General features: G+C 47.4%; 1 protein-coding gene across 1 annotated transcript; it reads left to right on the top strand.

The window, feature by feature from the left end:
• Rnps1 (RNA binding protein with serine rich domain 1) lies at positions 1-11,263 on the top strand. The gene is given in 8 exon segments (XM_052759121.1): positions 1-149; positions 4,149-4,304; positions 5,478-5,587; positions 5,590-5,668; positions 6,862-6,964; positions 7,276-7,429; positions 9,781-9,922; positions 10,481-11,263. Coding segments are annotated over 8 exon segments (846 nt in total). The 5' UTR covers positions 1-147; the 3' UTR covers positions 10,581-11,263.
• The last annotated feature ends 698 nt before the right edge of the window (positions 11,264-11,961 follow it).

Here is an 11,961-nt window from a genome sequence, read left to right as displayed (position 1 = left end):
TTCTCCACTGCTCGCGTGCATTGGCTGAGAAGCTTTACGTCATCGCTGCGCGACGACGCAGTGTCTTCCCGCTTCTCAACTCTGACGACAGAGTTGCGCCGGCCTCCGGGTCTGAGAAGAGCGGGAGGAGGTGGCGGCCTCGGGAAGATGTAAGTTGGGGAAGGAATCCGGCCGCATCCGACCTCCGGGGACCTTCTGCCAGGCTTGGTGGGGTGCATCGCGGAGCCGGTTGCGTGTCGCAGCCCCGCAGTGCGGTGGAGGCCTGCCGGCGAGGCGCAGAGCCCGAAGAGAAAGAGTGGGTCAGGTCGGGCGGAGTGGGAGGCGTCGAGGCCGCGGCCCGGAAGTGGTCGAGGCGGTCGCAGACGGAAGGGCGATCCCGCATCGTTAGCTTGGCGGCGACCGGCTCAGCCCGCAGGACTCCCGGCAGCTGCGAGCGCCGCCTCTTCTCTTGTTTTCTTGTCTAGCTGGAGGACCTAGGCTCGCCGCGTCAGGCCCTACCTGAGTTGTGAGTGGAGAAACGGGGTGGGAGGCGAGGTCGATGTATGTGGCCGGAGCGGACGGTGCCGATTGTGAACCGGCCTAAAAGGTTGGCTTCCTTTTAGATCTCTTCCCACGAGTGTTGATCGAACTCCTGTGTGCAGTTCTCAGCTCTGGGCCTTGAGGGTCCGGCCCAGGGTGGACTTGAGCACGGTTACCGAGCTCAAAAGGAAAATACTGGAAGGTTATGGTTTAGGGTGGAGAGACGTGGCTGTAGGCTTGCTCTCTCTACCTTGTGTTATTTCGTAGACGCCGCGTCTCAAATGGGCGTTTGTATGTAGAGAGTGCTTTGAAGATCGCTGAAACGGCCTCTGCTCTAGATTTAACTAATTGTTTTCTCCTCTCTCTGGCTGTTGCACGCACACCTTTCCGGAGGATGGGGAGGTGACCAAGGCCCTGAGCTGTTACCTGAACTTGTGAACAGAGAACCTCACCTTTGCTTTCTACCACACCCAGCAAAGTGTTCGCTTTCTCTATGGTTCATAATTTGTAGACTGCTTAAAAATCACGGGTTCTGCTTGTTTCATTAAAGTATATTCCGACAGGTTGGGGTGGGGAGGTGCGCAAGCGAAATCCCTTCTTTGCCACTGGTAGCTATGGAGCAGTTAGGTGGCAACCCAAGCTGAAATGTTAAAGTACATACCAGATTTAAATAACTTAGTATGAGAAAAACACATTTAGTGTATATGTTACAGAGGCAATATTTATTATCTTATTAAACTAATTTCGGGACCCACGTACTACCTTTAATCCCAGCACTGTCAGGTGTCAGGTCTCTTGAGTTTGAGGCCAGCCTGGTCAGCCCGGGCAGTTGAGACCATGTCTCAAGAAGGGGGGGACTATTAATTTTGGACTTTTAATCTATGTCAGTAGTAGAGTCTTTGTTGAGTGCACCAGGCTCTGAGGTTTTTTAGTTTAATTTTGTTTTGGGTTTTGTTTTTTGGGGGGTTTTGGTTTTGTTTTTGTATAGCCCTGGCTGTCCTGGAACTAGCTAGCTCTGTAGACCAAGCTGGCCTCAAACTCAAGAGATCTCCTGTCTGCCTCCCGAGTGCTGGGATTAAAGGTGTGTGCCACCATTAACCAGACAGGCTCTTGAGTGTTATTCCCCAGCACTACAAGAAAAAAAAAAGTTATTCACCAGTTTTGATATGGCTGCAAGGAAATTTGAGGCTGTGTTCGTGGCTCACACTCTTACTGACAGTGCTGTTCTATGTGATCTCACCCAAAAGTGATCTTAAGGGGAGCTGTTCCTTTATTAAACATTCAGAATCGTGTGTAATGAGTAAGAGTGGGTGTAGGTGTGGTTTCCAGACATGAAGGAACAGCCCTTCAACTGTCATTTAACATCAAGCTTTTAGCTGGTCAGATTCTCAGGCTAGTTTAGCTAAGGCCTTTGGGAGCTGATGTCAGGAAAGGTGAAGCTCTAGGAGCAGCTCAGTGGTGGTCTGCTTTTGCCTACTGTACATGGGCCCTGGTTTCTGTCTCCACCCCCATATATGTAGTCTGATCCCAGGTGGAGGCAGGAGGATCAACGGGCAAACATTCCTGCATAGAACATTTGAAGCCAGCCTGGGCTAGAGGCCTTATGCCTTTAATCTCTGCACTTAGGAGGCAGAGGTCAACCTGGTCTACCTAGGGAGTTCCAGTTCTGTTAATGTAGTTGGAGCTACATAATAGATCCTGTCTCAAAAAAAAAAAAAGTTATAAGAATAACAGTGAGTGCCAGCCAGGCATAGTGGCACATGCCTTTAATCCCAGGAAGATCTCTGAATTCAAGGCAAGCCTGGTCTATAGAGTGAGTTCCAGGACAGCCAGGGCTATGTAATAGAGAGATCCTGTCTCAATAAACAAAATTGTAAGAGTGAGTGTCCTGACCAGGATGACAATAGTGAAGCATGACATCAAGCACAGGAGGCATGCTTGCTTACTCCAGACCGTGAGTTACTTGTGTTCCCTGGTGGGTGTGTCTAGTATATTTAGGGCAAACAGCTTGAAAAGATTTTATAGCCCTGGAAAGGAGCTGTATAGGAATCATTTCCCATGTTCCATTCATTTGTCCAAAGGCAAGGGTTCTTCTCTTTTGGGCTAGAATACTTATTCAGCAGCATTTAGAAGTGCCCTGTCTCTCAAATCAAACTCCAGGTGCTGTATTCTTTCTTGGTTACAGCTGAAGATGAGAAAAGAGAGTTAAGATATATCCTGAGGCCTGGATAGTATTTGGCTCCCTGAGAAGAGGGCACAGGAAGCAGTTTCTATTTTATTGTTACTGTTATTTAGCATATTGCTAACATACCCTTACACAGCCTGTGAGATCTCACCCCATTCCAAATCTCAAGGTGGAGAAAGAAAGAATTACATATTTGTGCCTACTGACTGCTGCCTGGATCCAGCAAGTCACATTTCCCCATATTTGCTTTGTAGTTTACCCCCGATAGTCTTACTTTTTCTTGCTCCCCTCCCCACCCCTCAGGATTTCTTTGTGTAGCCCTCTTGGCTGTCCTGGAGCTAGCTCTGTAGAGCAGGCTGACCTCCATCTCTTCGCCTTCTCTGTCTCCCAAGTGCTGGGATTAAAGGTGTGTGCCACCACTGCCCAGCTTTAGGACCCTTCTTTATGCTCTTGTATGATGTTTTGTCCATTTGTGTCGAATATTTAATGTTTTAGTGCTTGTCACTCAAGATGACCTAGTCATCACTCAGTGTATCCCCAAAGGAAATTATGGCAATAAGACAAATCTGAGCCTGTCAGTTGATCTACAAATTGGGTTTTTCTCCTCTGAGGCCATTGTGGTATCTAGTATTTTGAAAGCCGCTTACGGGTGGCTGGCTGGATCATTATCAAACTTACCAGTAAACTCTAGTGTTATGCAGGCTCTAAAATAACAGTGATAGGTACAATTACCGTCCCCATTTCATTAATGAAAACAATGAAGAATCTTAATATTCCTGTACCTTAGACGTGTAATAAATTTTGTATTTTTTCTCCTATTTAAAAAAAGACAAACTGAGGTGGCCATTCCATTTGTGCCTCCATGAGGAGATGAGGGCTGTCCTCCAAGTGTCCAGGCTGTGTAGACACTTGGCTGTTTGCTGTGTTCCCTTGCTCTCTTCTTGTGTGTTCAACTTTTTGTTGCAAAGTGGATTTGTTGCCTTGTCAATTCGTTTACTCTATTTAAATCCTTTTATCTTGTTACTAGGCTGCTCTTTGGCGTAAATTGCAATCGATTAGGGATCGTTTCTCAGACTCGAGTTAGAAGTGAGAGTTCAGATAAGTGAGGCCGACATTGCTGCTTTGAACACCTCAGAAGGGGAGAATGGATTTATCAGGAGTGAAAAAGAAGAGCTTGCTAGGAGTCAAAGAAAATAATAAAAAGTCCAGCACTAGGTAATCTTTCTGTAAGATTTTTCTAGTGCTATTTTGGGGGTGCTTGTTGTTTAGGGACCCTCAGAGAGGGGAGATTTTGTGTTCTACAGTGAGTGTCCTCATACACAGATTGTTTTGCTCTGTGATCACCTGGGGTCTTAGTATTCCCTTTGGACCCCACTACTGGGTTGTACTATTTCAGGGTTTGGTCAGGGGAGCTTGCAACCTCACATTCTTCCTCACCATGCAGGGCTCCTTCTCCTACCAAACGCAAGGACCGCTCTGACGAGAAGTCCAAGGATCGCTCTAAAGATAAAGGGGCCACTAAGGAGTCAAGTGAGAAGGACCGTGGCAGGGACAAGACTCGGAAGAGACGGAGTGCTTCAAGTGGGAGCAGCAGCACCAGGTGGGGCAGAGGGGCCGCTGCTGCAGCTGTGGAGGCCAGAGAGCAGCCTCAGTACTGAGTCCTTCCCTCGGGAAGTGTAAAGAACGGCTGCCCTTCTGTGTTCCCACCCACAAACAAGATGCTCTTCACCAGAGTGCACTCAGGGAAGGAACTGTTGAGTGTATTAGGATCACCTACAGTGCAGTGGGTGTGGCCGGCACTGGAAGGAGTATGGCTGATAACTCCCCTGTGGTTGTGTGGATGGAGTTCCCACCCCTCATAATCCATCCCCTACTTCAAGCCATGTGCAGTTAGGGCAGAATTTGCATACTGCAGCTGGTTGGGAGGGGTGGCTGGATCCTCTGTGGGGGTCCCTTGAGCCTCCCTGTCTCTTCCTTTCAAGAGACTAGCCCAGGTGTGGTGATTGGTGAGCAGGCCCAGGTGAACTGAAAAGGAGAGCAGTTGGCTGGGAGGATAGTCCTGTATAACAGGTGTTCTGTAGGAGCTATCCAGCTCGTTTTGGAGACAGGATTTCATGGGTGCCTGAAGCTTGCCAAGTGAATTGAGGCCAAGGGAAGGCTACCTTTTCTTAACTATTTTGAAAGCAACCAGACCCTGGTTTTGAGTTTCATCTCATTATATATGATACATGGTCTTGATATGTAATGTATGTTTATGGATATGAACTCTTCTATGATACTAAGAAGTGTGATGTTTAGATGACATGAATTGTTTTTCTTGCAAGTATGTATTCATTCTCTCATTCTGAATTGAGATTGGATGACTTCAGTCTAGAATCTTTAAGTATGTGAGTCTTGCCTGCATGTATGTATGCATACCATGTGTGTACCTAGTTCTTTCCCACAGAAGCCAGAAGAGGGCATTGGGTGCCCCGAAACGGTAGTCACAAGCAATTGTGAGTTGCTGTGTGGACGCTGGGAACCACGCCTGGGTCCTCTGCGAGTGCTCCTACTTGCTGAGCTATGTTTTTCAACCCTCATTTTTTGGTAGTTGAAGACGTGCCTGAGTCTACCTACAGCCCTGTGGAAGGCTGAAGTGGTGATCTGACAGGCCTCATTGCTGATGAAAGCAGCGAGGCTTAGAGAACCAGGGGAGCTGTTTCCTCTTTGGGCAGTCTTCTGTGTAGAATGTGACTCTTGCTCATGGACTCTGATACCGCCACCTTTTCCTCAGGTCTCGATCCAGCTCAACCTCCAGCTCGGGCTCCAGCACCAGCACAGGCTCAAGCAGTGGTTCTAGCTCCTCTTCTGCGTCCAGCCGCTCAGGAAGCTCCAGCACTTCCCGAGCTCCAGTTCTAGCAGCTCCTCCGGCTCCCCAAGCCCTTCTCGGCGCAGGCATGACAACAGGCGGCGTTCCCGCTCCAAGTGAGTCCAGGAGAGCTAGCCTGCTCATTACCGTAATTATTAGAAAAGTCGACCAGGGGATGACAAGATGGCTCAGCAGGTAAAGGTTTTGCCGCCAAGCCTATGACAACCTGAGTTCAATCTCCAGGATCCACATGGTGGTGTGTGATGACTCCCACAAGTTGTCCCTGACTTCCACGTATGCACTGTAGCACACAAGTACAAGTAAATGTGAATTTCCCTTTAAGTATATCAAAGAAAAGTGTGGCGGTGCATGCCTGTAATCCCAGCAGGATGGTCAGAAGTTGGAGGCCATTCTGGTTTGCATGTGAACCTGTCTCAATAAAAAAAAGTGATCAAAGGAGTTAGAGTGCAGGATGTCTCAGTAACCGTGCTTGCTGCCAAGCCTATCAACCAGAGTGCCCATCCCTGGAATGCACATAGTGGAAGCTGAGAGACCCAACTCCTAGGTTATCCTCTAACCTCCACACATGTTGCCCTGGTACATGCCCATACAGAATAAAAGTTAAATGTATGCATTAATTTGAAGGGTTTCTAAATCAGGGATAATGTCTTAGTGTTCTGTTGCTGTGAAAAGACACCATGACCAAGGCAGTTCTTATAAAGGAAAGCATTTAATTGGGGCTGGCTTACAATTCAGAGGTTTGGGTCGTTGTCATGTGGTGGGAAGTATGGTGGCATGCAGACAGACATGGTAACAATTCTACATCCAGATGTGAAGGCAGCAGGAAGAGAGACACTGAGCCTGTCTTGGGCTTGAAACCTCTAAGCTCACCTCCAGGACTCCAACAAGACCACACCTCTTAATCCTTTTCAAATAGTGCCACTCCCTGATGACTAAGCCTTCAAATGTATGAGCCTATGGGACTATTCTCATTCAAACCACCGTAGGTGATATAAGTCAATTGGTAAGGAACTCTTCTAGATCGAAGCTGTTCAAGCTGCATAGAAACCTCACACTATTTGTTGCTGAGGCAGGGTCTCACTAGGCAGTGCAGGTTAGCTTTGAACTCCCAGTATTCCTCCTGCTGTGGCCTGGGTGCTGGGATTTTAGGCATATACCACCACATCCAGCTGATATTTTTCCTTTTTCAGTGCTGGGGACCAAATCTGGGGCCTTGCCCTGAAATCCACCCTCAAACCCATTATGGTTGATGGAAATTGGAAATTTCTGGGTATTTTTGTATTTTCAGATCCAAACCACCTAAAAGAGATGAAAAGGAGAGGAAAAGGCGGAGTCCTTCACCTAAACCCACCAAAGTGCACATTGGGAGGCTCACCAGGAATGTGACCAAGGTAAGAATCACAGATCCGTGGGGGTTGGGGGGTGTGGCTGGACAAGCTGGTGTCTGGCAGCAGGTGAACTAGAATACAGTCCTTCTTTCTGAGAACTATGTAGTCCATGACTTGATTGGAATGCTGCTTAATTCTTTTGAATGGTCTTAATCTATTACACTTAGGTCCAGGAGACTTTGGCCCCAGTGACACATCTTGTCAAGCAGCAGGATGTTTTTACACTGGAGATTTACTCAGCATTTAGTGAATTCCCTTTGACCATTAAATAATAGATGGGAAAACAAGGATGTGACCCTTCTTTCTCTCTCCAGGATCATATCATGGAAATATTTTCTACTTATGGGAAAATTAAAATGATTGACATGCCTGTAGAAAGGATGCATCCTCATCTATCCAAAGGCTACGCATATGTGGAGTTTGAGAACCCAGATGAAGCAGAGAAGGCGCTGAAGCACATGGATGGAGGTGAGTGACCCTGTGGCCACCCTCCACCCTGTCACCTCTGTCCTCACAGAGACCTACCTGATTGCCTGTGGGACCCTTGGAATGGGTTTCCATCCCAGGTGCTCCTGGGTCTTACTCGGTGGGGTGTGTCACCACGAGCACGTTTCTGAAGTACTCACTAGTCCCGAAAAGAAAAAGTCAGCAAATGTGAATAGATTAGCAGTTTCGGGATTTTTCAATCTGTTAAAAACCTGTTGATCAAGTGAAGCTTTTCTTACAAAGAATATATTTGGCTTTTACATGGGAATATTTCTTTAATCATTTTGAGAATCCTTTTCTATTTTGCCAACATTTCAGCATTTTTAGGATTGCTTTGCTACATGATATATATACTGAATGCACACAATGTATCTATCTCTTGAGAGTGCTTTTTAATGTAACTTGGTGGAGTGGATTTTTTTGTTTTGTGTTGGTTTGTTTTGTTTTGGGTTTTGTTGTATTGGGGGGGTTCTCTCTCTCTCTTCTTCCCAAGACAGGGTTTCTTTGTGTAGCTTTGGAGCCTGTCCTGGAACTCGATCTGTAGACCAGGCTGGCCTTGAACTCACAGAGATCCTGCCTCTGCCTCCCGAGTGCTGGGATTAAAGGTGGGGTGTGGGGGTCTGTGTAACCGCCCTGACTGCCCTGGAACTAGCTGTGTAGTAAAGCAGGCTGGCCTCGAAATTGTGGAGATCCTCCTGCCTCTGCCTCCTGGATGCTGGGATTAAAGGCATGTGCCACCACTGCCTGGCCAGGTGGAGTGTTCCTTGGGAGTAGTTTTGGTGGTCAGTTTCCACTTTGTCTTCAAATAAGCATTTTAGAGAATACAGCGTTTGTGTCTAGTGTAGAATGTAGGCGGCTGACTGAGAACAGGCAGCTTGCTATACCGTCTGGGCCGTTAATCTGTATTGGGCGAACCTTAAGAGTCGTCAGGTGCCTGTTAAGTTTACAAATATCTAAAAAGTTTTAGTTGGGGTTTTGTTATTGTTTTTAATGATTGCTTTTGAATATGGATTTTCTTTGATACTTAGCCACTTCTTTTAATTCACTTTAGGCTCCCTCAAGTGTTTCAAGAGTTCAGCATAAGCTACCTGTGTCGTTCATTCATATCAGCTCAGGGCCTGTGAATCACACCTTCACTTTCAAAAGTCTGCCTATCATCTGGTATTACCAGAGTGAGCATTTGCTAATTGGTTAAAATTTCAGGGAACTAGAGACAGCTAGAGTGGCCTTCACTGGCAACTGGCTAGATGGTGTATGTGTCTTATCTATGGTTCAGTTCTTCACTGGAGCTGGTTTGGTTGTGGGCCAGTGGCTGGCTACGGCTGGGTTTAGTTATGTTAAACCCCTGGAGTTAAATGAGTGTGCCTGAGTTAGCCTCTGGGTACCGCAAGGTAGGAGCTGTGCCCTTTGTTGACCCTGAGGAGCTAGTCTACACCTCAGTGTGCTTTGCTTTTTTTCTCTCTGAGACCCTATAAGTTCCTGAGGTTTGTGTCCTGCGGTGCTACCTCTCTGCTTTTGAAACCATCCCAAAATTTTTCCTTTTCTTCCCTTTTATTTGGAAATTAATTCATGTAGATTGCTGTAGAAGTCTTCAAACAAGTGTTCCCCAAACCCCAGCCTGAGCTTCCCACTGTCCTTAAAAAAAGGAAGTTCGGGGTCACATATGGTGACCCCTTTAATCCCAGCACTTGGGAGGCAGAGGCAAGTGCATTTGTGAGTTCAAGGTTGGTCTGGTCTACCTAGCGAGTTCCAGGGTAGCTAGGGCTGTGTAGAGACCGTTTCCAAAAAAGGAAGCTCAGCTGCTGGTGTTACCTTCCTGCCCCTGAGCCAGCCCTGTGCTGTCTTGTCACTGTTCCACTGCTGGCCCTGTGTGTCTTCTGCCCAGCAGGTTTCAGCCCATTCTTCAGAATTTTGTGTGGACTGTCTGTCTTCTGGGAAGTTGTTCCAGGGCCTCCCTTAGTGTCTCTTAGATCTCATGCTCTGTAGTAGCTTTTCCTGGTGTTCCTGGGGTTATCTTATGACTGTTTGCCTTGGTCGGCTGAGCACCTGCTTGGTGCTTGCCTGGGGTAGGTGGGTTTTGTTTTGTATTTGAGACAGGGTCTCCCTATGTACCCCCTATCTGGTCTTAACCTGGACCTTGCTATGTAGACCAGGCTGGCTACAAATTCTGAGATCCACCTGTTCTGTCTGCCTCTCAAATGCTGGAGCTAAAGGTGTGGACTCCCATACCTGAGTGCTGAGATTTCAGGCATGTGTCACCATACCATCACAGGTGTGAGTATGTTAAGTATTTAATATTAGAGATTTTATGGTTTTGTCCCTTTTTTCTACAGGACAAATTGATGGCCAAGAGATCACTGCAACTGCTGTGTTGGCACCCTGGCCTCGGCCACCCCCACGGCGATTTAGCCCACCCAGGAGGATGCTTCCGCCACCACCCATGTGGCGCAGGTCACCCCCACGGATGAGAAGGAGGTGAATTCATTTAAAATCGTCCTTGACCCATCTGGCTTATGTGATTTATAAACCTAAATGGCTGTGATGACTTTGGGGTCCTTCAATGTTGCCCATTCCTTTAGGGTTGAATGCAGAAAGTAGGTCGGCAAGTAGCCCTTGGTCGGAGAAAGAACAGTCTAAATGTGTGTTGTTGACAAGCAGTGAGACCCTTCCAAGGAACCACCTGGAGTCTGAGCTAGCATGGGTCCCATGAAACCAGATGTCAGCTCGCTGCCCTTTGTGAGGCGCCTGGTTGGCATGGTGGCACATGCCTTTAATCCCAGCTCTCAGGAGGTAGAGGCAGGGGGATCTCTGAGTTCAAGGACAGCCTGGTCTACACAGAGAAACTCTGGAAAAATCAAAAAGAAAAAGACTACAGGAGGGTTAGGAGAGGAGCTCTTAGGTTCAGACATAGCAGAAGCCACAGCTCATAGGGTTGTAAACACACTTAGAATTACCTTAGAAAAGGCCGGTTTGCCCCACAGCTGTGCTGCGTGGAGCTTTTGCTTTTGGCTGACTTGGTTTCTCTTCCTGCAGGTCTCGCTCCCCAAGGCGCAGGTCCCCTGTGCGTAGGAGGTCTCGATCTCCCGGCCGCCGCCGCCATAGGAGCCGCTCCAGCTCCAACTCCTCCCGATAAGCAGGGACCTTGATTCGTACCTCTGTAACTTATGTTTCCCCAACTCAGTTTTGTCCTTTCTCTAGCCAAATGAGGGTCTGTAGGGACGGATCCCATACCAGGTGGGCTTCGAAGACAGCAGTGGAGATAATTTCCTCTGCAGGAGGATTCTGACTGCAGAGGTACTGTTGATTCAGAACTGTGCCCATAGAGGTACCCTGTAGTTTTCTGGCTAGAAAGTTTACCCTTCCAGTTCTTGAGAATCTGCTTGGTAGCAGAGCCACCTGGGACAAGCAAGCCTTCAAATGGCAGCACACCGTTTTCCACAGGTGACCTGGGACCAGTCAGGCAACCTGGTCGTGCCCTTGCCGTGTCCCCTTTGGAGTCTTCTTCAGCTTGTAGGGTTAAACACCTTTCTCTTTTCCTGTCCCCGTGTCTCTGTTACTCTGAAATTGGTGAGCCAGTTAGGTCTACAGGGTCCTCATGGAACCTACCGCCACCCTCGTTATCACCTGCCATTCATGGTGATGTTGCAGGTTAACCTTGGCAATGTATACATTGCTTCTTTTTGCTTTTATTGTACAGTCAGTACTATAAAATTTGTTTTGAGTTTTATAACTTTGTAGAATTTTAGGTAAGGTTGTGTTTGTACTTGTGTAGAGTGAAGGACTGTTGAATAAACCTAGAATTAGAATGCATATTGATTACTGGTTTCCCTGCCTCTTTCTTCTTAGTTCAGAATAGTCAAGATACGTGGTGTCAGCCCAACTCAAGTTAGGTTAATTCCCAAAGTGGCATTTCTAAAACCTGTCGGCAGGGGACTCAGGGTGAGATTGCTGCTGCTATGTTGGGAAGATAATGGGGATCGTTTTCTTTTTTGTCTCATACTGGTCCAAGTTGGTGGTGTGGCCCAGGTTCTGATTCTATACTCAGCACAACAAAAAAGACTATGCCAGAAGACTTAGAAGCGTTTAAAATGCCCCTCACTGCAGTGCATACGCCACACAGTTGGCTGCTTTTATTTGTGGCCTTTCAGTATTGACACAAATAAAAATGAACTCTTGAGGGGCTGGAGAGATGGCTCAGAGGTTAAGAACATTGACTGCTCTTCCAGAGGTCCTTAGTTCAATTCCCAGCAACTGCATTGTGGCTCAAACCATCTAGAATGAGATCTGATGCCCTCTTCTGGCGTGCAAGCATACATGCAGACAGAACACTGTATATATAATAAATCTTTTTTAAAAAATACAACACTTTCGATGGTGTGTTTTAACCCAGGGTAACAGCCTTCCGGCCTTTCCCCTGTGTTGCAAGACAAATCTGTTCACCACCCTGCAGCCATTCTGCCAGGCATGATTTAAATTCCTAATCCTAGCTCTGGTATGCGCTTCTGCACTGCGCC

This window comes from Peromyscus californicus, unplaced genomic scaffold (assembly GCF_007827085.1).
Source record: "Peromyscus californicus insignis strain IS unplaced genomic scaffold, ASM782708v3 Scaffold_3__1_contigs__length_106647218, whole genome shotgun sequence".
NCBI classification, from domain to species: Eukaryota; Metazoa; Chordata; class Mammalia; order Rodentia; family Cricetidae; genus Peromyscus; species Peromyscus californicus.
This window is presented reverse-complemented; position numbering and strand designations above follow the sequence as displayed.